Below are 24498 nucleotides of genomic sequence, written 5' to 3'. Positions count from 1 at the left end.
AACATAATCAGGCTACCCAGCAATCCCCTGGTCAGAATATTTTATTGACCGAGTGAAGTGAGGTGTAAGGTTCAAGTCGATGGTTTGGCATTTCTCTTAATGTTTAAATGCTTATATGTTGCGTATTTACGGCGAAACGCGGTAATAGATTTTCATGGAATTTGACAGGTATGTTCCTTTTTTAATTGCGCGTCGACGTATATACAAGGTTTTTGGAAATTTTGCAATTCAAGGATAATATAAAAGGAAAAAGGAGCCTCCTTCATACGCTAATATTACAGTAACAATCAGACTATAGAATTATTCATCATAAATCAGCTGACAAGTCATTACACAGATGTGTGGAGAAGCCAGTCTATTACTGTATTTCCATAAGGTATATAGTTTCAATCAGGTACTTGTGGATGAGAATACTGCGTGAGGTCTACTGTTCACAGAACTACTAGTTTTATTTGTCACCCGATCAGCTGGATTGACGTTCCACATTTGTGTGGTTGGGTTGTAGCGTATTGAAGTCAACAATAGGACAAAGACAAGAGCGCGATTATCCTTCGAACGAACATATTGCAAACCTCTAACGAAACCTTGCGTAACATCTCGCGTAACGTTCGTGATCGGAGCGTGTGCGGAGCGTGTGCGGGTCGTGTTCGAGGCGCGTATATCTGTAAGCCCTTCCACATGTCTCAACTTAGCTAACGTTTCAAAACTATGCATACAGTTGCTCAATGTAAATTTGTAACGCAAAATTGTCATACCGTGCATATAATATTAGACTATAATCAAATGACCTATACGTTTATACACAGTGTTCACTTTCTTAGCCCCTTGTAGACAGGTTGAAACTGTTAACAAGGGTAAACTATAGTGAAATTACTATGAACTGTCAGTATTCCTCATAAGATAACATCAATGCTCCCCATTTAACCAATGCTGACAGCTTGAAGAAATCCTGCTATTGTTCACAAATGGTCAGCATCTATATAATAAGAGAGAGTAGGGTTGTGTGTGTTCGTGTGTTCAATTGTTTGTGTGTTCGTGTGTTCATTTGTTTGTGTGTTCGTGTGTTCATTTGTTTGTGTGTTCGCATCAAAACATGTCAACTTGTGGATTGCATACCGGGAAAACGGGAATGATTTAGATCTCCAAATTTTGCACATAGATTCTAAAAATATCAATCTCGTGCACCTGGAGGCCCAAATTTCAATTTCCTTCTATATTTTTCAGAATTAATGTTCAATTCTATGCTACTGTACATGAAGTTCCATAGGCTACATTGTTGCAGCTCAGAAGTTTGTGTTTTTTTATGAGGAGGTTATAATGCTGTTATAAGACTACTATTTTCGAACGGCCGTCTAGTGTAACGGTAAAACTCTAGCTTACAGAGCGATGGATCCTCGGTTCGATTCCCGATTCTTCCCAATTTTTTTCTTGATTTTTTTCCCTCGAAACGTATTATTATCAAATATTTTTTGAAGGAATTTGTTTTCATTACAATTGAACTTATTTTTAATGTAAAATTTTGCCATCAGTACAAATGAAATGGACATAGTCTTCATGCTGTAGGCCTATCATTGAATTTCATAAGAAAAACATGAATAGATCACAATAAAATAAATAATAATTGATATTCTTCAGTTATAATGTACTATTAGACACGAATTCGCAGTGAAACGAATATTTTAGGTATTTTGTTTGGAATTGGGAAAACAAAAGGCTGCCTGATTCAAATTGAGGAGGATTTAATCGATACTAAAATTTATTGATGTATTGAAAAAATCGATATGATTCTGTGAGTTCAAGTATTATGTCTTCTTCAGTTTCTATACTATAATAAGGAAAGAACTGGCTTATACACGTAAGGAATAAGGAATTATGTTTGACGCATCATCACGTCTGAAATATACTCAACTGATTAATTTGAAATTTTGCATATAGATTCTTAACTAACCGAGGATGGTTATTTATGCCTATTTTCAGTTCTTCAAGATTTCATTACGTCAAGTTTTCAATTTGTCATGCTTCCAGTTGTTGTATGGAAGCAGCTGAACATTTCTTTTTAAAAGGGACATTAGATGATAGGTATGATTGGGGATCCTATTCGAATAAGAATAACTGATTTTCTGTCGCATCAAAACCGCACCGATTTCTCAAACCGTTCAAAAGTTAATCTCATTCAAAGATACTGATAAATCATGCATCTATTCATCATCTTTACTATAATAATGGAAAGAGCTGGCTCATACACGTACGTGATGTAGGAAAATTATGTTTGACACATCATCACGTCTGAACTATTGGACTTATTGATTTGAAATTTTGCATAAAGATTCTTCATTAACCGAGGATGTTTATAGGCCTATATTCAAATTTCGAATTTTTTATTACGTCAAGTTTTCATTTTGCAAAGTTTTAAAATAGACCCTTGCGAAGCACGGGTTACCCACTAGTTGTTAATAACTGAGATCAAGTCTTTACATTCAACAAATGCTGATAGTTTATAATGAAATGCCTGTAGTTGAATGTGGCCGGTCCACAACCTGTGCCACTAATGGCTGACCATTTCGGGGAACACTGATTCCTTCTGTTGTGTATAGAATGTTTGATTTGTAATGCAGACGACACAAATCAGAGCTCAGAACTGTGCTTGTTCGTGACCAATGCTAAGCCCAGCATCTGGTTGGGAACAGAGCTCCCTTCACCAACCGACACAGCAGCTGCCTCTTTGTCTACCTCGGCTACAAATAGAATCATTGTACCTACTTCATCGGTCTAATTAGTGAGTGTGGTTCAATCTTACTTCATTTCCTTGTATTCTGTCAATCAGGGAAGATCAGAATCTAATACATTTCATTAGCAGAGTAAACTAGTTTGTTTATCTTTGAACGAGCATGGTGAACTCTTACTGTTGAATAGATGCTCGAGTTGTCGATTTGCTTGTGTATTTGTTCAACGATCACTCTCTATTACTCTCATTAATCAATTATTTCAAATTTTCAACACATATCATACAAATCAAGTTTGTTGGCTCTCTCTTACTCTTATCCTTCAATTTCAAATTTTTAAAACATATACATATCAAGTTCGTTGGCCAACGAATCAAATCACAGTTGAGGAGTATTTGTCGGCCAGATGACGGTCTAGTGGTCTGGGACATCACAACTTTCAAAGAAAATGTACATTGAATCACGGTATATTTTCATCTAAATACCGCGCATTGGATCATTCTGTATTGGACTGGAGCACTCTCATATGATTGGTCCAAGTACAATTTATGTCAGTTAATGATTCGAATTATTAAGGTTGTGCAAAAGCTGCAAATAAAATTGCTGATATTTTTCAAAGTTTTTCGATTTGTATGTATCATCAAGCTATCAAAATAAAAAATAAAAAACGTTTTCTTGGAAAAACATTTTTTTTACGATCATTACTTTCTGAGATATGAGCGCCTAAAGGTCAATTATTCTATATAATCATAATAATAATTCCATAATTATATATGATTAGAATAAGATAAAACAATTAGTATCGTCTGTAAAAGAATCTGGTTGGAACGAGATTTGAACCTAGGTCCCACAGTGTGAGAAACAACGCTCTAACCGACTCGGACACCTTGATCTGGTCCGACTCGGACACCATGATCTGGTAACAATAGAAGAGAAAAGTAGGAACATGAATTGCTGTATTCTCAAAGATACGAAAAAGTAACTTTTGAGGCTAGTCTACGGTTTTTTAAATCACAAAAAACGGAGGTCTTACCAAAAATCGTTACACATACGTTTCTGCGCCTTGTTTCAAAGAACTTGCATACCAAATTTTATCCAAATCAGACAATAACTGCGACTGTAACTGCGGTACAAACAAGCAAACAGACAAAAGCCGATCAAGTCAAAACTAAGATCTCAGCTTCGCTTCCGTCAATTATTATTGATGCTACTTACAATATTGCATCAAAGGAGTAGCCTACGTTACGAAGAGTCTCACCATCTTGAGCTTTACAAAGAGAGCTGGAAAGGAGCTATCAGGAAACTGAGCACTTTATTCAGAGAACGGATGAAAAAACGACTGGAATGGTCACATGTGTGATGTATGACGTAAGAGGGTTAGCCAAACGGAATAATAGATTAGACTTCACTAGGAAGTAGAGAGGAGAAGAGGACCCTGAAGTACGCTAGACAGGGATGAAAAATCGAGGGAGACTCAGTCTTATTATGAAAAGGGAGACAATGCTAAAGAAAAATGGAATATTGCGCTACGCCAGTTGTCATGATATTGAATGGAGGAAGCTCAAGAGCCAGTAGAACGTTTCTGAATGAGGATGATATTCTCTCTCGAGTCTGTAGTGAGGTCCACATTATAATGGCAGTTGAGAAAGATAGGGAAAAGCGTTGCCGAATCTCCGTCTTGCCACTGCCTTCTATGGATCACATGTGATACTGGTATATCTAATGTAATATTAACCCCACAGAGACACACTTAGTTCATGCTAACACAGTAGACACACTGGGGTGTTGAACACACCAATTTAATTTTGCATTTTTCTTTGAAAAAAAATGAAAAAACAAGTACTTAGACCATACTTCATCATTTCTTAATTATTTTTGTTCCAAGTGCATACAGAAATCAAAAGTAAAGCACTGCTTATCAATATTTATACTAATTTTAGAAGTACGTATGTTCCGCCTAAGTGTTGGAGCTCCTAATCCGGTTGAACGAATGGCTTGATCATTGCCAATGACAACTTTATCAAAAACTCACGTCTCTTCATTTTATTGTTTTGAATCTCAAGTTGTAGAAAATCATAGCATTAAATCCAATCTGGTCCATCATCCCATACCACATTTGTAGTGACAATACAAGTAAATCTTTGTAATTGTAATAGAAGTGTTTGATAAAAGTCCTACGTAGAAGACACTCTGGGGTGTTAGACACCCCAAACGAAGAGCAAGATGAGCTGGTGACCTTGTAGAATGCTATTACTGACTGGAAGTGGTGGGGAGTAGTTGACAATACTACAAACCTAGTTTAGACTGGGCATAAATTCCCATCTGTTTAATACTGTCAACTGCAGAACAGAAAAAAAAATCCCTGGGGTGTGAAACACCCCAGTGTGTCTCTTTAGGGTTTACTGTTCATTTTTGTTTGAATATAATAATACATTATATCTTATTCGTAGAGAAAATATATGTTTCAATGAATAAATAATGAATGCTCATAATATTGAGATTGGATATTTTGTTGATTTATTTTATTTCCATATTGTTTAAAAACAATTTGGCAATGCTGCAGAACTAGAAAAGGAGTGCGCTATCTGCATTGTCGAATGATAGACAAGGATAGCAACATCAATGTTAATGAAATACTGCTATTATAACGTTTACATCACCATAGCGGTTCAAGGTTAAATGGTTGGAGTTGGTAAAGAACAGCGTAGCGAGCATCAATATAATTGACCGAGCAAAGTGAGGTCTAAGATTCAAGTCGCCGGTTTGGCATTTCTCTTAATGTTTAAATGTTTATATGTTTTTATGTTGTGCATTTTCGGCGAAACGCGGTTATAGATTTCATGAAATGTGACAGGTATGTTCCATTTTAAATTGCGAGTCGACGTATATACAAGGTATTTGGAAATTTTGCATTTTAAGGATAATATAAAAAGAAAAAGGAGCCTTCTTCATACACCAATATTACCGTAAAAATCAGACTATAGAATATTAATCATCATAAATCAGCTGTCTAGTGGACTATAATACTACCCGTTCAAAAACATCGAACATCTTGAAAATGTATCTTTCCATCAACGTTAGTAGACAGTTGACTATAATACTACCCGTTCAAAAACATCGAACATCTTGAAAATTGTATCTTCCAATCAACGTTGTAGACAGCTGCAACCAGACCTGATAACAGTGCTCACACTCACATTCCGGGACGACATGTCACGGTACGATAGGACAGAAAGCTCTATGTTTATTTAGGATTTATTTAGGACATTTTAAATTGATAAATGATTCATTAATTTTTGAGAAAACATAACAACAGGTCAATGTAACTTACTGAGCGCGAGGTCTACTGTTCACAGAACTACTAGTATAATATTGATGTTATATTATTGTTGATATTGATTGATAGGTAGAACAGTAATTATAATTGAATAACAATATTGTTACAGATGAATCACCTTTATAGTAACTACAATCAGAAGCCATTTATTGAGGATGTAATCCTTCTGATCTTGATTTGAATATTTGCAACACAATCCTCGATATATACAATATGCTGATAATGACGTGGATTATCTCTCAAACTATCATTCAACTTTCTGTGTTGTTGTGATAGTAATCCATGTCCATATTGAATGGAAATCACTCCAAATTATAGAATCAAACTGTCAAATCAAGAGTCATAGAGAAGTTGGATTGTGTGAACCATCTATGTTGAGAGTATTAAAAGAGATAGCTCCATACTGAAGTAATTCCAATAGATTGAATGGAGTTGTCTTGAAATTATCAAAACCACTAAATCATTTAATCGATTCAGTTACTGTTGTCACACCAGCATCAATCACTAGTAAACTGAAATCTCAAACATCGAGCTGTTCTTGTTGAACTGCTTACATGCCCATATTTGGAAAACTGTGGGCGTGTGTTGGCTCGGTCAACAACCCGGATGAGAGACAAACAAATGATGACCCAATGATGACAGACTGTACAAGATTCCTGGGGATAACAATTGACTGTCACTTAGCATGGAGAAAACTTATAGAGCTGTTATGCAAGAGGTTAGCATCTGCCGTGTATGTTATACGAAGAATCAGAAACATATCAGAGAAAAGTACATCATTCATAGCATACCACTCACTCTTTGCCTCACATTTAAGGTACGGTATTGTTGCCTGGGGATCGGCATCCCAGACACACCTTGACAGAGTCCTGAGAATACAAAAGTGGGCCTTGAGGACGATATTGGAGAAAAACATGATGGAGCACTGTAAACCATTATTTGTGGAGAGTAAAATACTCACAGTAGTCTCATTGTACCTGCTCGAAACAATAAATCTGGTTAAGAGGAAAGGCCTTACCACAAGACAGGAAAAACACTGCTATGACCTTCGAAACAACAAGAATCTTGACTTGCCACAACATAGACTGAAGAAATACAGCTGCTCACCAACATATGCAGGATCATACTTTTTCAATTTACTTCCGCGTGACCTGAAGGACATGGATGACGAGGCAGCATTTGCCAGAGGCCTGAAGTCATACCTATTGGCCCGACCCTACTATGCAGTATCAGAGTATGTTGAAGAGCATACATTTCAACATATACGACATGCTCATGGAGGAAATCACCTGCTGTGAAAAATAATGACGACTCCCCAGCCTTCAGACTGTCAGGAGGACAAATACAAGTAACAAGTAAGTAAGTAAGTAACAAGCTCAAACTCGATGATTGGTCAACAGCTAACGGCCAATCGTAGAGCTGCATCTACACCACACTAGACTACATGTTCGTCTGCAATAATATGTTTGAGCTTTCAGTGTTCATAAGGGATTGATAATGGTATAATAACCGAAAGAAATATCTCAATTCTTTTATAAGTAGTTTTGACTATTTCAAAAACGATCTCATTCAATTAATTAGAATTGTTCCAGTATGAAGTTATTTCTTGTAATACTCACAACCCAAAAACTCAACACAGTCAAACTTCACAATCAACTATAGGATTTGTAGTAGCATAGAAACAAATTTCATCTAATAAACCTCTTCGCAATACTGGAACAATAAATGTGAAAAAGCCATCTCTCATTATAATAATGTTCACTTTTTGTGTAGGTAGTTGAGAAGTTGATATTGTGGTAATTATATAATAAGAATAAAAAGGCTAAGAAATTGTCAAAAACCACAGATTTATTATTAGTTAGATATACCGGTTTCGGTTGTTACACCATTGTCTCTGATAAACTTTATAGATAAATTTTATATAGATGAAGTTTTAAATTAGACCGGTTTCAGTTGAAACTTTATCTATAAAGTTTATCAGAGATTGACAATGGTGTAACAACCGAAACCGGTCTTTCTAAGTAACAATAAATCTGTGGTTTTTGACAATTTCTCAGCCTTCTCATTCAATAATAATATTCCACATTTCGAACCACACTCATAAAATTACACACAAACACATTCCATAAAAGTCATCACTATATTTATTTCATTTCTAATTTAATCAATCAATTTCCACAAGCAATACTAGAACAATAAATGTTACAAATACCTTTAATTCTCCATCTCTCATGAATATCCCACGAAACATACAAATTCACCTACACACAAAAATTTTGAATTTACAAACAAATTCTATGCTCAACATGTTTGTGGTTGTTTCTAGCAATACTAGAACAATTAATGTTTCAAACACTTTCAATTCACCATCTCTCATGAATATCCCACGAAACATAAAAATTTACCTACACAGAAAAAAATTTTGAATTTATAAACAAATTCTATGGCTCACTGTTGTAAGGGACATTTTGGTTTTACGAACAAATGGTATGTAGAACATTGTTTGTGCTTACTGTTCGAAGAAACAATAATTTTGGTATCACAAACGAATGGTATGTTGAACTCAATTTGTTATCACTGTTGTAAGGAACAATAAATTTGTTCTTACAAACGAATTGTAAGTAGAACATTGTTTGTGCTTACTGTTGAAGAAACAATAATTTCGGTTTTATAAACAAATGGTTGAACATAGTCTGTTATCACTGTTGAAAGGAACAACAATTTTGGTATCACAAACAAATGATATGTTGAACGTAGTTTGTTCTCACTATTGTAAGAAACAATAATTTTGTTCTTACAAACAAATTGTAAGTAAAACATTGTTTGTGCTTACTGTTGGAAGAAACAATAATTTTGGTTTTATAAACAAATGGTTGAACATAGTCTGTTATCACTGTTTAAAGGAACAATAATTTTGGTATCACAAACGAATGATATGTGGAACTTAGTTTGTTCTCACTGTTTTAAGGAACATTAATTTTGGTCTTACAAACAAATTGTATGTTGAATTTAGTTTTTGCTCACTGTTTGAAGGAACAGTTAGGTCGAGGTTCACTGTTACCATTTTTAGGAGCGCTTGAGGACAGATTCAAGCTTTTCACCGCATCAACTAAGCCCACACCATCAACATCATGCAGTTCTGATTGCAGTGACGACACCGACTGTTCCTTCATGTATTCAAACATCTCCTCATCATCTCCACTAGCGAACGCGATTCTTGAAGCGATCGCCGAGATGCAGCCGCCGAAAGAGTCGTTGATCTCCTCCAGCGAACAGGCCAGCTCCACATTGTGATCCCAGGACGCCTTTTTGTCGCCTTGGTTCACATGTAACTCGGTCATGTCGGATGTGAGCCTGGCAACACTGTCGCCCCAGTCGCTGAGTCTGGCCACACTGTCGCCCCAGTCGTTTAGGGTGGCCAAGGCGTAGCAGCTCAGCTCGCGTTTTAGGCTGATCGCTGAAGAGCAGCCAGTGATGACGTAATCCTGGAGATCGCTCTCGCTGCTCTCACTTCGTTTGCATGTTGTCATCTTGACACCTGTAATTTGTTCAATAAATTGTCACAATCTGGTGAAAATCTTATTCAAATGAACACGAAGTACTTACGTTCATCGACGAGATTATGGTGAAATCTAATTCGAATGATAAACACAAAGTACTAAGCACAAATGCAAGATTTCAGTGAAATGAAATTAAACAAAAAATACTAAGTGCTTTGGTTCAAAAGGGAGAATTTAGTGGAATAATATAGAGTACACATGTGCAACAGCGAGATTCTGGTGAAATTTCATTTGCTGAGTTTGAAATTTAATTCAAATTAAGGGTGAAGATTAGGTATCAAACAAAGAATATTGTCGGGGAATAGAGCATACTACAGCAACATGAAGCTTCTAAAGAACAGGCTCATCAGTAGAAGCAGCAAGCTTAAGATTTATGAAACCCTTATAAGACCTGTAGTTACCTATGGCTCTGAATCATGGACTTTGACTGAGGAAAACCAACATAATTCAAGTGTATTTGAACGAAAGGTGCTTAGAAAAGTGTACGGTCCTGTTAAAGAAGTAGAAGAGTGGAGAAGGAGAACCAATGCTGAACTTGAACTATCAATAAAAGGCCGTAGTATAGTAAGCTTCATAAAGGCACAGAGACTAAGGTGGTTCGGACATATTATTTATAGGATGGATGAAACCAGAATGCCAAAAATAGTGCTTAAAGAGAAGCTTCACTCAAGAAGAAAACAAGGCAGACCAAGAATACGATGGGAAGATGAGATAAGGGATGATTTGATAAGGATGGGTTATAGAGGATGGAGAGGATTTAGAAACGTTTGGAGGAATGTTGTGGAGGAGACCAAAGCCCACAATGGGCTGTAGAGCTATAGAAGAAAGAAAAGGTGAAGCAGCTTGAACTACTTTTTGATTTTTGGAGATACTCCTATCAAAACCTATCAACATTTGCAAAGGGAACAGTTTTAGGCATAAGCCCAACCTTCTCATGTACCTTCTCATATAAGTGAAATAATTGTACGAGACCAGATAAATAAATCAATTTATACAACAACTAAAATGATGGTTATGTCGATGCTACTATGATTTGATTCTGAATTACTTTAGCATTTGAAGATACCTTTCGTATAATAGAATGAAGAATAAGATTTCACATGATGCATATGACAATGATAATGTTGTAGACAGTATAGAATGTGATTCTTAAGGTGCGTACAGACTTTCGCTCTGCTCCGCAACCGAACGTCACTCGAGCAGATCGATTGATGATCGTCCGGGGAGCAAGAGTGGAACGCGAGAAGAGCTAACATCTCCCGTAACGTTCATGATCGGAGCGAGTGCGGAGCGTGCGTGGAGCGAACGCGGAGCGTGTTGGAGGCGCGTATATCTTTACGCACCTTCAGAGAGCATGACTGTGATGTACATTCTATCATACAGTTAATGTTGTATAAGAAGATTATATCCCATGGTATAATGACGCTTATGTTCCAAATTTTACTGTTAACTCAAACCGAATCTCAAATCTCATTAGTTCATTTTTGTGAAGCTATGTGACGCAGGTGGTCTCTCATACTGTGCCGTTCTTACACTCTCACCCGGCAAAAACAGTAATTTTACAGACAGTTGTAGTCGACAGTAATTGCGGCTTGAGTTAACAAAAATCGTGGGACATTGAAATTTGGACATAAGCGACCTATACCATGGGATATCTTCTCATGCTACCTTTTCTCTATGGTTCTATACTGACTGGTTGTGGACAGATTAGTTCTTGAATACAACGTTTCTCAATAAAAAAAAAAAACAGTACACTTTCCAAGTAGTAACTAATTTTCATTGATTGTATTTTAAAGCATCCCTCCGATTGCAAGGATTCGAATTAAATCATTCTCATTCACAAAAAACAAAACGTATTACGATTGATTCATTGATTGATTGATTGATTGAGTACTTTATTTATGTAGATTACAATACATACTGGCTTATACACTTATATACAATAGCTTACGATACAGCAAAATTATAGATGAATTCACATAGTATAGACTAAGAAAATATACTGGCTTAGACACTTATATACAATAGCTTACAATACAGCAAAATTATAGATGAATTCACATAATATAGACTAAGAAAATAATTATCGAGCTGTATATGATATGAAAAAGCAATTATTAGTAATATAATAACTATAGATAAAGATTATATTGTTTGTATTATATTGTATGCATCTACATAAATTGGTGGAGCTTTGGACATATCAATGTCTATTCTTCAGAAAGAATATTAAAAATATCCTCCCCACTAACTCTCTACCAAATAGAGTATAGAGAGTATAGATTGAGAGTATTGTAATATAATAACTATAGATAATTATATTGTTATGCATCTACATAAATTGGCGGAGCTTTGGACATATCAATGTCCATTCTTCGGAAAGAATATTAAAAATATCCTCCCCACTAACTCTGTACCAAATAGAGTATAAAGAGTATACGATCAGAGAGTATAGAATTTAAGTATGGGAGTAATGTGAATGAGAGGATATATTCAAACTCTATACTCTCGGATTATGATCAGCATTGTAATTCCAATGGTTCCCTATCCATCGCATTGCATGCCACTTGTGTATTTTTCAATGAGGATAATTCCTCGCTATTTATGCGAATACGCACAACCAACCGTTACAACAGTACTGAATGTATCCGAACCGAAATATTCGGGAAATGGAGACGGGTAGTTCTGCAGAGTCAAGCGTAATAATATTGGCGTCAGATGGTTTGAGAGAGAGTGAGTGTGTGTGTGAGAGAGAGAGAATGATGGTTGTTGAGCGAGAGCGAGTGAGAGAACGAGTGAGTGAGCGTGTGTGTGTGAGAGAGAGAGAATGATGGTTGTTGAGCGAGAGAGAGTGAGAGAGCGCGAACATCTGTTGTAATTGCAGCAGTCGGCGTTTTGCACAAACTAATCACGACTTGAAAACTTGCAGCTCTGTGTGAAGCATGGTGATGATACGTTGCCACAAACTTACCACACCCAGTAGCTAAGTCACCATGGAGAGAAATGGAGAACTAAATACTGGAAACTCTGCATAGTCACTATGGAGAGATGGAATACTGAAACTCTGCAAATTATGCTACTCAATATTTGGTCACAGATTTTGGTTTGATCTATCTTTTATGATCTTCGTTTTGAGAAAACCTAACCTTTCTTACCCTCATATAATATTTATTAAATAATTGGATTCTTAAATGTGAAGAAATTATACATATCAACTCAAAGATATTTTGTGGAACGAACAGGTGTATACTGCACCTTTTCCAATTTTATTTGAGAAAGTATCAAGTTAATTCAAGAAAGTATCAATTGTATTTGAGAATAGGCACTTGTAACTGAGATAATGTCAGATGTAGTTGAGAATAGTCAATTATTGTGAATTATATTTGAGAAATCGTCAAATATGAATGAGAAGATATCAATTGAAAATGAGAAAATTTTCCAATTGACATGTCGTGACTCTTCTGTAGCCTACACTGCAGGTTTGATTTGAGCAGGAAAGGATACTGTACTACGTACATAGTATTCCAATTACTACCATAGGCTTTGCATGGGGTAAAATTAATATTTTTCCAATGGTGAAAGTATTTCCCCTGTACTGTTTTACGAATGATTAATGAGAATTATTTCTATGTATGCTTTGGCAACGCGACTTCTGTCTCTAGACGAATGTATGAGGAGAACCAGGTGAGTCATCCCCATAATACACGATTTAGAGGTTTTGTTTACCCACATCACAGACTAAGCCTGCTGGAGAGTGGCCCGTTTTATATAAGAATGAAAATATTTAATTCAATCCCATCTCACATAAGAGAAATTGATGGCTTGAAGGAGTTCAAAAAAACACTCAGGGAATTCCTTATTGTATTGTGTCCGTACAGGTTAGCACACTTCCTTGTTGAATAGTGTTTGATTGATGTATGTTATGTGGGATCTGTTGTGTTGAAATAGGAGGGATGGTAGATATTAGATTAAACTTTGACGTGTCATATACTACGGGATCGTTGCTCCCTTAATGCAGTTCAGTAATTGTGACGAACAAGTAAAGTAAACATTTTGTGAAACATTGCACTTGATGAAGATCAAATTCTCTATGTTTATGGCGCAATTGAACTTTATCATCAATCAATTGAATCTCTTGATCAATCGGCAATTCTTCAATGGATTTTGGGGCTTGAAAATAATGTTTTATTCAAAAACTAAACGTTTTTATTGGAATATTAAATATATTATCATATTATTTTATATGAGTACAGTTATGAAAAATATAAGTACTGGAAGTACTGGTTTTTTAAAATCATTTCCGAATTACAACTGACAAATTCTCGATTTCAAATCGTATATTAAGCGAGCAATTTCTGTATATCTGTATATATTTTCATATTTGCTTGTTATTTATATTCATGGCTATTTATGTTCAATGGATCTCGAAAACGGCTCTAACGATTTTCACGAAATTTGCAACATAGTAGGTTTATGATATAAAAATTCGATTGCACTAGGTCTCATCCCTGGGAAAACTCGCTGAAGGAAATGGAAAGGATAATTCATCCTTGGAAAAACATATGATAATTTCGTGGTCTCTCGATAACAGAAGATTCGTGTGCCTGTGTGGGAGATCAGCTGTGTAATAATCAATCAGCTTACCGTCTCGCAAGAAATCTATACATTTTAATTGACTCGATCAAAATAATCTGATTTGTTGACATGACAAATGGTATATCATAATATTAAAAGTAAATCATTATTCTACAGTTTCAAGTTATTAGTTATTCAATTTGGTTTGTAAACAATCTAAATTGGAACTTTTCTGTTTCCAAATACTTGGACTGAAAATTGAACCTGAATTCAAGTGTATGTAACATAACCTACTTTTTAGACCATTTATAGTGTATAAATCAAAATTTGGGGAAGGAACAGTTTTGAGCTGTGCCTGTCAGTCCTTCCCCAATCATTTTGAAGAATTGTGTTCTGTTTATCAATAAATAAATAACGAGCGAAGCTCGGTGCCTTGATATTATATCTATATTTATAGATACATATGTATTTATCTATATTAATAATTTGTATTATAAGTATTCTCTTTATGGTATTGCATAGTGCTCACAGGGAAAAACATTACAGATTAGGTTATGACTCTCCCACAAGAACTCAAGTTTTTTCAATTCAATAATCATACCCGTGAATATGGTTCTATTCACTATTCAACTCTGGAACGTATTGTGGTGTGATCAATGAACTTTGCCATTCATTAACTGGGATGATTTTCATTGAAAATAGAATTCTAAATCACTTTCTGAATAAATGTAAGCTTTCATATGTGGGTTGTATGGAAGACAATTCGCTGGCGATTTTACATCCGCTTGTCTAATTAATCATTCATTCATTGTTCTCATTTTGGATCTAATTATCCATAATAAGAACTCGAATCCTCTCATTGTTAATTGTTGTCTGACTCAATGCAGGCTAAACTACAAATTATGAGCCATAAATAGCCCATACTTAAAGCATTCATTGCATTATGAACCTACAACCTTGAACCTTCCCTGAAAATAGAAATTACGGGTGATTTACAGACTAAACAAACTATTCCGAATTCATGAGCTTTCACTATAAAACTGAAGGCTTGCGTCATGCGATAATTAAGTAGCTCACTTAAATGGAAGAGATATTTACGTAAAATATTATTGATTTTCATTGAGTTGATTAAGCGATGCAGTTGAATTGACGGTCATCCATGAGAGAAGATGAATGAATTAATTATTTTTCTCACTATTTCTTATTACCCATTAGCCTGCATTCTCATAAATCTATTGATAATTGTAATGCACCTGCGTTACTGTGAGATTGTGAGGGAGTAATTTCATAAGAGGTCTAAAATTTCCTCAAAGTACTCTTATAAGAGTACTTATAAGAGTAAGATCTAGTAAGATATATGAGTAAGATCTTGAACTACTCATGAGAGTAAGTACTCATAAGAGTAAGATCGAAAGGGAATCCAACGTTTTCGTATGTCTCACGAGTGTTTGTTTAGTTCACGGAAAATTTTGTAGTATTTCAAATTCTATTTTCCTACAGTTACGTTGAAAAGTGGCCATTGCTGCACTGATTACAGAACGCAAAGAATCACTTTTCCGCTCTAGTGCGGGAAAAATTTTTCTGCACTCCAGATTTGCAACATGGCAACGCAAAATACTTAGTAGGTTATATGGAGCAACAGTGCAGCAAAATCAAAATGAAGTTGGTAACAGTGACTGCTGTGGCTGCTATAGTGAGCAGAGGTGCAACGAAGCACAACGCGCTAATTATTATTCATTATATATTATAACCAAGGACAACGAGGACTTTAGGATTTTAGTATTAAGGTTTTTATCAATAATAAAATTACACAGAAAAACATTTGATGCATTTCAGGCAATTTTACCCATAATTACCCACTTTTCATATTCAATGGTAACTGTAGGAAAAACTTAATGTGAAATACGTGCGCAAAGTTCCTCTGCTGCACTCAACAAACCATTCCGCCGTAAACGTTTCTTTCGGTGCAGCAAACTGTCACTTTGCGCACTAGTTGCACAAATAACTATTCTCACTATTTCTTATTACCCATCAGCCTGCATTCTTATAAATCTATTGATCATTGTAATGTATCTGCGTTACTGTGATATTGGGAGGGAGTTCTTAAGAGGTCTAAAATTTCCTCAAAGTACTCATAAGAGTATACTTATAAGTGTAAGATCTAGTAAGATATATGAGTAAGATCTAGATCTTACTCATAAGAGTAAGTACTCATAAGAGTGAGATCTTACTCATAAGAGTAAGATCGAAAGGGAATCAAACGTTATCGTATGTCTCATGAGTGTTTGTTTAGTTCACGAAACATTTTGTAGTATTTCAAATTCTATTTTCCTCCGTAGGAGTGGTTTTTCATTCTTATTTCGTACGATTTCTTCGTAAGACGCAAGGATTGTATAAATCGTAATATCGGGGACCGAGCTTCGCTCTGGAGTACAAAAGAATAAAACAATTATTACGAACGAAGAAATTACAATAACATTCATATTTCATACAGAAATATTCTATCTAATCACAGTAAATTGAGATTAATTTCCAGAGTAATGCAAAAATTCCCCTCGCAGAGGCCCGGTTGCACAAAAGCCGGTTAAATTTTAACCCTGACTAATCTCACGTGAACCAAATCAGAGAAGACCATTTCAAAAATATGGATCTACTGGAATTAATCAGGATTGAAAATAACCCGGCTATTAATTCCCAGAGTAATGCAAAAATTCCCCTCGCAGAGGCCCGGTTGCACAAAAACCGGTTAAATTTCAACCCTGATTAATTTCATGTGAACCAAATCAGAGAAGACCATTTCAAAAAGAGGGATCTACTGGAATTAAACAGGATTGAAAATAACCCGGCTTTCTTGCAACCGGCACTAAGTACCTGATTGAATGATTACAAAAGTTCAACAGATGAGTCATAATTTTGACACAGTCCCACATACATGAACTCGCTTAATCACTTACATCATCAACAGACGACGAAATTATTATTATCAGCTGTTTTTCCAATGATGAATGATAATTAGCCTCATAATGTCCTTCAGCGAGTTTTCGCAGGGATGAGACCAAGTGCAATCGAATTTATATATTATAAACCTACTATGTTCTGAATTTCGTGAAAATCGTTAGAGCCGTTTTCGAGATCCGTTGAACATAAATAACCATGAATATAAATATATCTGGTGAAATAGAAACATATAAAAATCTTAACATATAAACAGAAATTGCTCGTTTAATAGTATAGGATAAAGTAGTGTATACTTTGATACTACATAGTATATTATAGAGATTACTATAAAACTGAGTATAAAACTATTAATATGGAGCTATTGTATAAAACTTAGTAAAAAAAAACTGGGTTTCTTATTATGTACTATGAAACTGAGCAATGAAACAGTACTGCTCGGCTTGAAGAAGGTTGGCATAGCCACCGAAAATTTCAAAAATGATGTAAGTTACTAAGTGTTTTTCTATCTATCTGTGTCGTGTGTTTCCTGTTTAAATTAGTGTTATAAAACTGTAAGGTGTTTTCTGTTATGTGCCATATATACTATATATACTATAAGATATCCTTGCGTAAGACCATAGAGAAACGATAGCATATAGTAGATATCCCATGGTATAGGACGTTTATGTCGCAAGTTTTACTGTTATCCCAAGCCGATAGTTCACATAGTTCTTTCCTATGCAGCTGTGTGACGCTGGTAGTCTCTCAAATTGTGCCGTTCAAGCACTATCACCCAAAAGTAACAGTAAAAATTGACAATAATCGACAGTAATCGGCTTGAGATAACAGTAAAAGTTGCGACATAAATTCCCTATGCCATGGGATATCTACTTACGCTATTGTTTCTCTATGGTAAGACGTACCAGTGTTTCGTTAACAGGAATTTTCGTAGTGTATTTTTGTGAACCTGTCCAATTCCTAGAGCTACTACAATATTAATGCTGGTACATATTTCTGAGTACATATTGATAGTCACGATAAAAATATCCTTGCACCGATGCAGCCTACAGTGGATATATTTTTTGTTAGAACTCGATTTTCAAACATACCATACAAACAATAGCTCATACCCTACAGTGAATAATATATTTTTTAGTACTTGATTTTCAAACATTTACATATAAAAGTTTATTCGAAGTTTTTCAATTTTCACTATATGTACGTATGGATTACTCATTAGAAATCATTGGAAATTATTTTCAAGCGATTCCAAATCATTCCATTCAAATGATTCCGAATGATTGTCAATGGATTTCAATCAGAAATTAGAAAAAAATGCAATGATTTGAAATTATTGTAAATGATTTTAAAGTAATTATAATTGTCTCTTTCAAATCACTCCAAAGTACTTCAAATCAGTTGACTCCAATCATTCTAAATTATTCGTAAATCAGTTCCAATCATTGGTCTTTAGGTAATTGTAAAGTACTTCATTCAAATCTTTTTAAGTGAATTATAAATCATTCTCAATCATTGGTCTTCAAATCATTGAAAAGCACTTCAAAGTACTTTACTAAATCATTTGAGGTAATTTATTAATCATTTTCAATCATTGGTCTTCAATGACATTTCATGGAGAAATAAAAGTAATTTGAAAGTACTTTAAAATGATTCAACTTGCCCTTAAAAGAGGTGACAAATTTTAAATCACTGTCCAGGATGTTGCGATCGGGCTGTGAGGCTGCTGCAGCTGGGATAGAATTCTTTGGTGTGTCTGCTATGGCTTTCAAGAGAGCGGTTTCACAGTTGGGTCTATAGCTTTTCTATTTTGCAGAGCTCCAATGTATTAAAGGCTTTTTCTCTGGCTGCTTTCATTGTATTTCTTCCCATTTGCTTGTTTCATTGCTTTTTTGGTATTTTTTTCTTATTTTGTTATCATTTGTATTAGTTGGCTGTGTTTGGTTATAGTGTTAGTGTTATTGTGTTATTGTTTTAGTTATTATTCTATTGTTGTGCTTGCTGCTATTGAATTACTGTGTTTACTTTGCTATTGCTAAAAATATTTGGTTTGCAATTGCTTCAAGTTGTTGAATTTGCGATGATAGTTTTTAATGCATATTTGTATATTTCATTCATATTACTGTTATTAGTTGTTATACTTCTGAATTGCTAAGTTACTTATTTGACTTTATGTTATGTATCTCATATTTATATTTGTCTTGTTATTTTTGTTGATCTTGTTACTATTGTATTCTTTTGAAATTGGTGTATAGCGTGGGAAATGTAATAAATAAATAAATTAGTTTCAAGCACTTTGAGATCATTTCCTTGCTGCTTGGGTATGCTTGCATTCTACAGTGAATATATTATTTAGTACTCGATTTTCAAACATGAACTCATATGCTTACATCCCACAGAGAATATTATTGTTAGTACACAATTTGTTGAACAAGCGTTTCAACAATTTGATTGATGGTAGCCTACACACAGTACGGTAGTTCACGAACGGAATCAACGATGAAATTTTCCGCTGCCAACTTTCACCACTCAAGGGAATTGGATAAAACAATCAACCTCTCCGGAGAATTGGGAAGAAAGTCTCAAGTTGAGAAGAAAACAGGGTTGACAAAAAATGCGAGCAGGAACTGGTCCTAGCACGCGAAAAACACATTAGGCGCCTCCCGGCCCTGGATGCTGAAGAAAACTCACTGATCTCGGCCCATTTACAGCAATTTATCGCCAGCTATTAGCTTTCCCATCAGGTATTGAAGCTATCGATTCTCGAAATGCGTCATTCATGATTCATTACATCGCCGCGCCATCTTTGCTTTAAAATTTCACGTTTCAACTCACCCGGTGCGTTCGCCATCAGCTGAGTAAATCGCTGTTCCAGTTAACAAATGACCCGCCATTACCGGCCCGTGACACTTCAGCAAACAGGATTGCAAACTGTTGAGAGCGCTGATAGACACTTCGAGAGTATTATCAACTGTAAATAACAAACAGTGAGTAGGTTTTTGATTCTGTATTCAATTTTTTTTAATTGGTAAATAGATCAACTTTACGAAGGGACACTCACTCTATCTCTTTTCAAAATGATTTCGTATATGAGAATCACGTTAGTCTGTGGAAATGATAGGACGATTGTCGATTCTCTGTTACCATTGTCTTTTATATTATTTTACTCTGAAGAATAGGTTGATACTTTGACAAAAATCCGCGATGCTTCAGGAAACACTGTTAGGATTGCAACATGTTGAGAGCGTTGATAGACACTTCGAGTGTATTATCAACTGTAAATAACAAACAGTGAGTAGGTTTTTGATTCTGTATTCAATTTTTTTTAATAATTGCAATGTTTCTTAAGTTTTTAATTAATTGTGATACATTCTGTGATTTATTTAGAGTATAAAATCAACCTTCAAAATTTTTAATCATCATTCTTGGACCGAAAATTAAGTGACGAAGCAGTGTGACATTACATGACCTTATCTTTTGGACAACATTAACATTTTATCAAAATTTTTGGAGAGAAATAGTACAGGCTCAGCCTAGTTTTTCCTCCAATGTCATAATTGTATTATGATTATAGTATTTTATACAATAAATGAATGAAAGAATTATTGGTTAATGGATCAACTTTACGAAATGACATTCACTCTCATCTTTTTCGACATCGATTCCCTATGGAGAGTTTCACGTTAGTCAGTGTGAATGATAGAAGTACAGAGTTGTCGATTCTCTGTTACCATTGTCTTCTATATTATTATACTCTGAAGAATAGGTTGATACATTGACAAATATCCGAGATACTTCAGGAAACACTGTCAGGATTGAAAAATGTTGAGAGCGTTGTTAGACTCTTCCAATGTATTAATAAATAATTGGTGAATAGATCAAATAGAGTAATGACCACGTTATAATGGCAGTGTTTGATTGTCAATAGTGTTGCTACTCTTGTCTATCATTCAACAAAGCGGATAGCGCTAACTCTTTCTCGCGTTGCTCTGTTGCCAGATCGTCTTCTTGAACAATGTAGAATTAATAATTAATAAACAAAATATTTCATCTTAATAATTGAAACTCATTGTGTAATTATAGAAAATATAGCAATCATAGCAATATTCAAATGGCGAAATAAAAATGATTTAAATATAATTAACTATAGTTATTATATTAAAATTGCTATTTCATATCATATACAGTTCATTAATTATTTTCTTAATCTATATTATGTAAATTCATCTATAATTTTGCTGTATTGTAAGCTATTGTATATAAGTGTATAAGCCAGTTTATATTGTCATCTACATAAATAAAGTCAATCAATCAATTTATAAATCAATTATATGTATATAAGTGTATAAGCCAGTTTATATTGTCATCTACATAAATAAATCAATCAATCAATCACCACCATTGTAAATTGACTTCAATTATATGCAAAATCATGATAAAACACTGGGGAGAAAAGTATTCGAGATGGGGAAGTCGAATGACATTTCCATTTCATAGATTGACTTGGTGTGGTTGGCATCATGTTGGAAAGTTTCTCCCGCAGAAGGGACGGGAAACAACCAACCTATTCGTGAAATGATTCTGGTCACTAAATTCTTACTCGTTCTTTTTTGGCGACGAAGCTTTCATTCGCTACTCTTATCAATTGGGACAATACGGGCTGCCTTAGAATAGAGTGCAACACTTTTCCATAGAGTTATATGCTAGAGACGAGACCGACTGTAAACGCAAAGATAAGAGCTGTGAAAACGTCTGTGAATGAAAAGGGAATCGAAATATGTTTAGCGATTCAATGATCTGCGATAAAGGAAAGAGTCGTCCATGTTGTCTGTATGATGTACAACTCATGAATATGCAGTTTCCTGGAGAGAGAGAAAGAGTGAGTGGAACGAATGATTCTTTTCCAATGCAGTTTCCTGGAGAGAGTGAGTGAGAGAGAGTGTGGGAAAGGCAGAGAGTGTGTGTGTGTGAGAGAGAGAGAGAGTGAGCGATTAGAAGAAAAGATTCTTTTTTTATAATTTTCGACTCCAACTCATGTTCAATCGCTATTTCTCGGGTTTCCCACTTTTTCCTCATAGACTCCCACTTTCAACTTGATTCCATACTCTGGCTCAAGTGTCAAACTTAGAGCTTTCTATATAAATCGACTATAAAACAGTATTTATCATGACCTTTACCATAGAGACTATGATGGTTACACATGTGTATATATGTAACCATAGAGAAAATATAGCATAAGAAGATATCCGATGGTATGGTTAGTTTATGTTCCTAATTTCAAGCAGATTTTCGTTAATTCAAGCTGATTACTGTCGATCAATGTACCTAGAATACTATGTATTCTAGAATACCAATGTATTCTACAATACCAATGTATTCTAGAATACCAATATATTCTAGGTACCTTGCTTTGCTATCGACTATTGTCTACTATCACTGTATTGGCCGGGTGAGAGTGTAAAGCTGCGTTTACTCCATTACACCTCCATTACAATGTTTATTTTTCTAGAATACCAATATATTCTAGGTACCTTGCTTTGCTATCGACTATTGTCTACTATCACTGTATTGGCCGGGTGAGAGTGTGAAGCTGGGTTTACCAAAGTTATTAACAGAATGTTTATTTTCCGTCCTTATAGATTCTTAATAGATTAAACAGAGCTTGACAAACACAAATGTACATGACGTGTATGATAAGTTTTGTTCAACCTGAAGCTGCGTTTACACCAAAGTTATAACCATTTTGTTTATAACTTTATAAATTCTATTAGATTGAACAGAACCTGACAAACACATATAATGTTCATCATGTATATGATAAGTTATGTTCAATCTAATAGAATCTATAAAGATTAAGTTATTAACACTTTGTTATTACTTTGGTGTAAACACAGCTTAACAAAATGTTGATAACCTAGTTCTTATAAATTCTATAACATTGAGCATAACTTATGATACACATGTTTGTCAAGTTCCGTTCAATCTAATAGAGTCTATAAGGACGGAGAAATAAACATTTTGTTAATAACTTTGGTGTAAACGCGGCTTAAAAACGGAAAAGTATCAGAGACTAGCCGACTACCAGCGTCACATAGCTTCACGAAAAATAAATTCTAGTACATAAACTATGTATTATGTACTACTCAATTCAAGTAGAGAGATACTAGTACATAAGCTACACAATGCAAGCTACTCACCAATTGTGAACGGTCGGTTCAAACAATAATGGAATTGTAAAATTTTCAATAAGAATCCAAAGTAGCCAGAAGAATCAACAAGATATCTTCGTTTTTGAATAAAAATATTTGTTTTCGCCCAACGATAGGGTTGTAAATTTTGTCTGCCAAAGTTTAGAAAAGTGAGCTTGATGATTGATTACAAACAATCGTGTTTACATCCAATCAGATGCTTTTTCACTTTAGTGAAGATAGGCTCAGCTGTTGAGATGAATATCAACGGTGATTAAAAATGATTATTTTTGTGATATGCATTGGCCACACTCTTGCCAAGTCGCTTGTGGCAAGCACGCAATGGTTGACGAGTGTGTGGATCCGATGTATTTGTGCGGAGCAAAGGCAAGTGGAGGCGAGCACTTGCCATCCACACTCTCAAGAAATTTCACTCATTTTATCAACCACTAATTTTTTTAATTTATTCATTTATTTGAATATCACAACAGTGTGATAGTATACCTCTCTAGCTGTAAGATATTTGAGTGATAATATATATAAAGATAATCCAATTCATACAATAAAACAATCAATAACAATAGTTCTGTTTTCTTAACCGACTGGATTATATTTCTTCATTTCTATGTCTCAATGTGTATTCTATTTTGTTTATTTCTCTATATTCGTTCTTAAAGTAGTTTTCGTGACAAATCTGTGAACCTGGCTAAAGCTTCCACCGTCATAATGCCGAACAAGTGACGTTCAACACTATTGAAAAGTGTTTTTATTATTCTTTCTACGGCCCTATGCAGTGGCTGTTTTATATATTTGGGTGCTAAATAATGAATGGTGATTCCGTAGAAGAGAGTGCTAATATCAGAATAATTCTGATAATATTTTCCATAAAATTTCACTCATTTTTTAACTAGTTTCTCGCATAGCCCCAATAGTATCTTCCTCGAAATTCCTCTAATTGTCTCAACTAGTTTTTTCTCCATAACCCTGACAACATTTTCTATAGAATTCCATCAGATTTTTTTTCTCAGCCCTGTCCTATGCAGTAACAATGGTAAAGTGGACAAAAGAAAAAGATTTTCGTGAGAGAGTGAAGTCTATAGGTGGATAACAGTGTGGCTCTTTTTGAAGGGTGGGTCACATTGTCGTGGTGTAGGATGACA

General features: G+C 34.9%; 2 protein-coding genes across 2 annotated transcripts in view; both read right to left on the bottom strand.

The window, feature by feature from the left end:
• Positions 1-24498, bottom strand: part of LOC111052250 (tachykinin-like peptides receptor 86C) — a 282428-nt gene that overhangs the window by 131299 nt on the left and 126631 nt on the right.
• Positions 8549-23570, bottom strand: LOC111053935. The gene is made up of 2 exons (XM_039419716.1): positions 23348-23570; positions 8549-9598 (listed from the first exon to the last, which is right to left on the bottom strand). The coding sequence occupies exon 2, from the start codon at positions 9588-9590 to the stop codon at positions 9081-9083; it is 510 nt and encodes a 169-aa protein (XP_039275650.1). The 5' UTR covers positions 9591-9598; positions 23348-23570; the 3' UTR covers positions 8549-9080.

This window comes from Nilaparvata lugens, chromosome 1 (assembly GCF_014356525.2).
Source record: "Nilaparvata lugens isolate BPH chromosome 1, ASM1435652v1, whole genome shotgun sequence".
NCBI lineage: Eukaryota > Metazoa > Arthropoda > Insecta > Hemiptera > Delphacidae > Nilaparvata > Nilaparvata lugens.
This window is presented reverse-complemented; position numbering and strand designations above follow the sequence as displayed.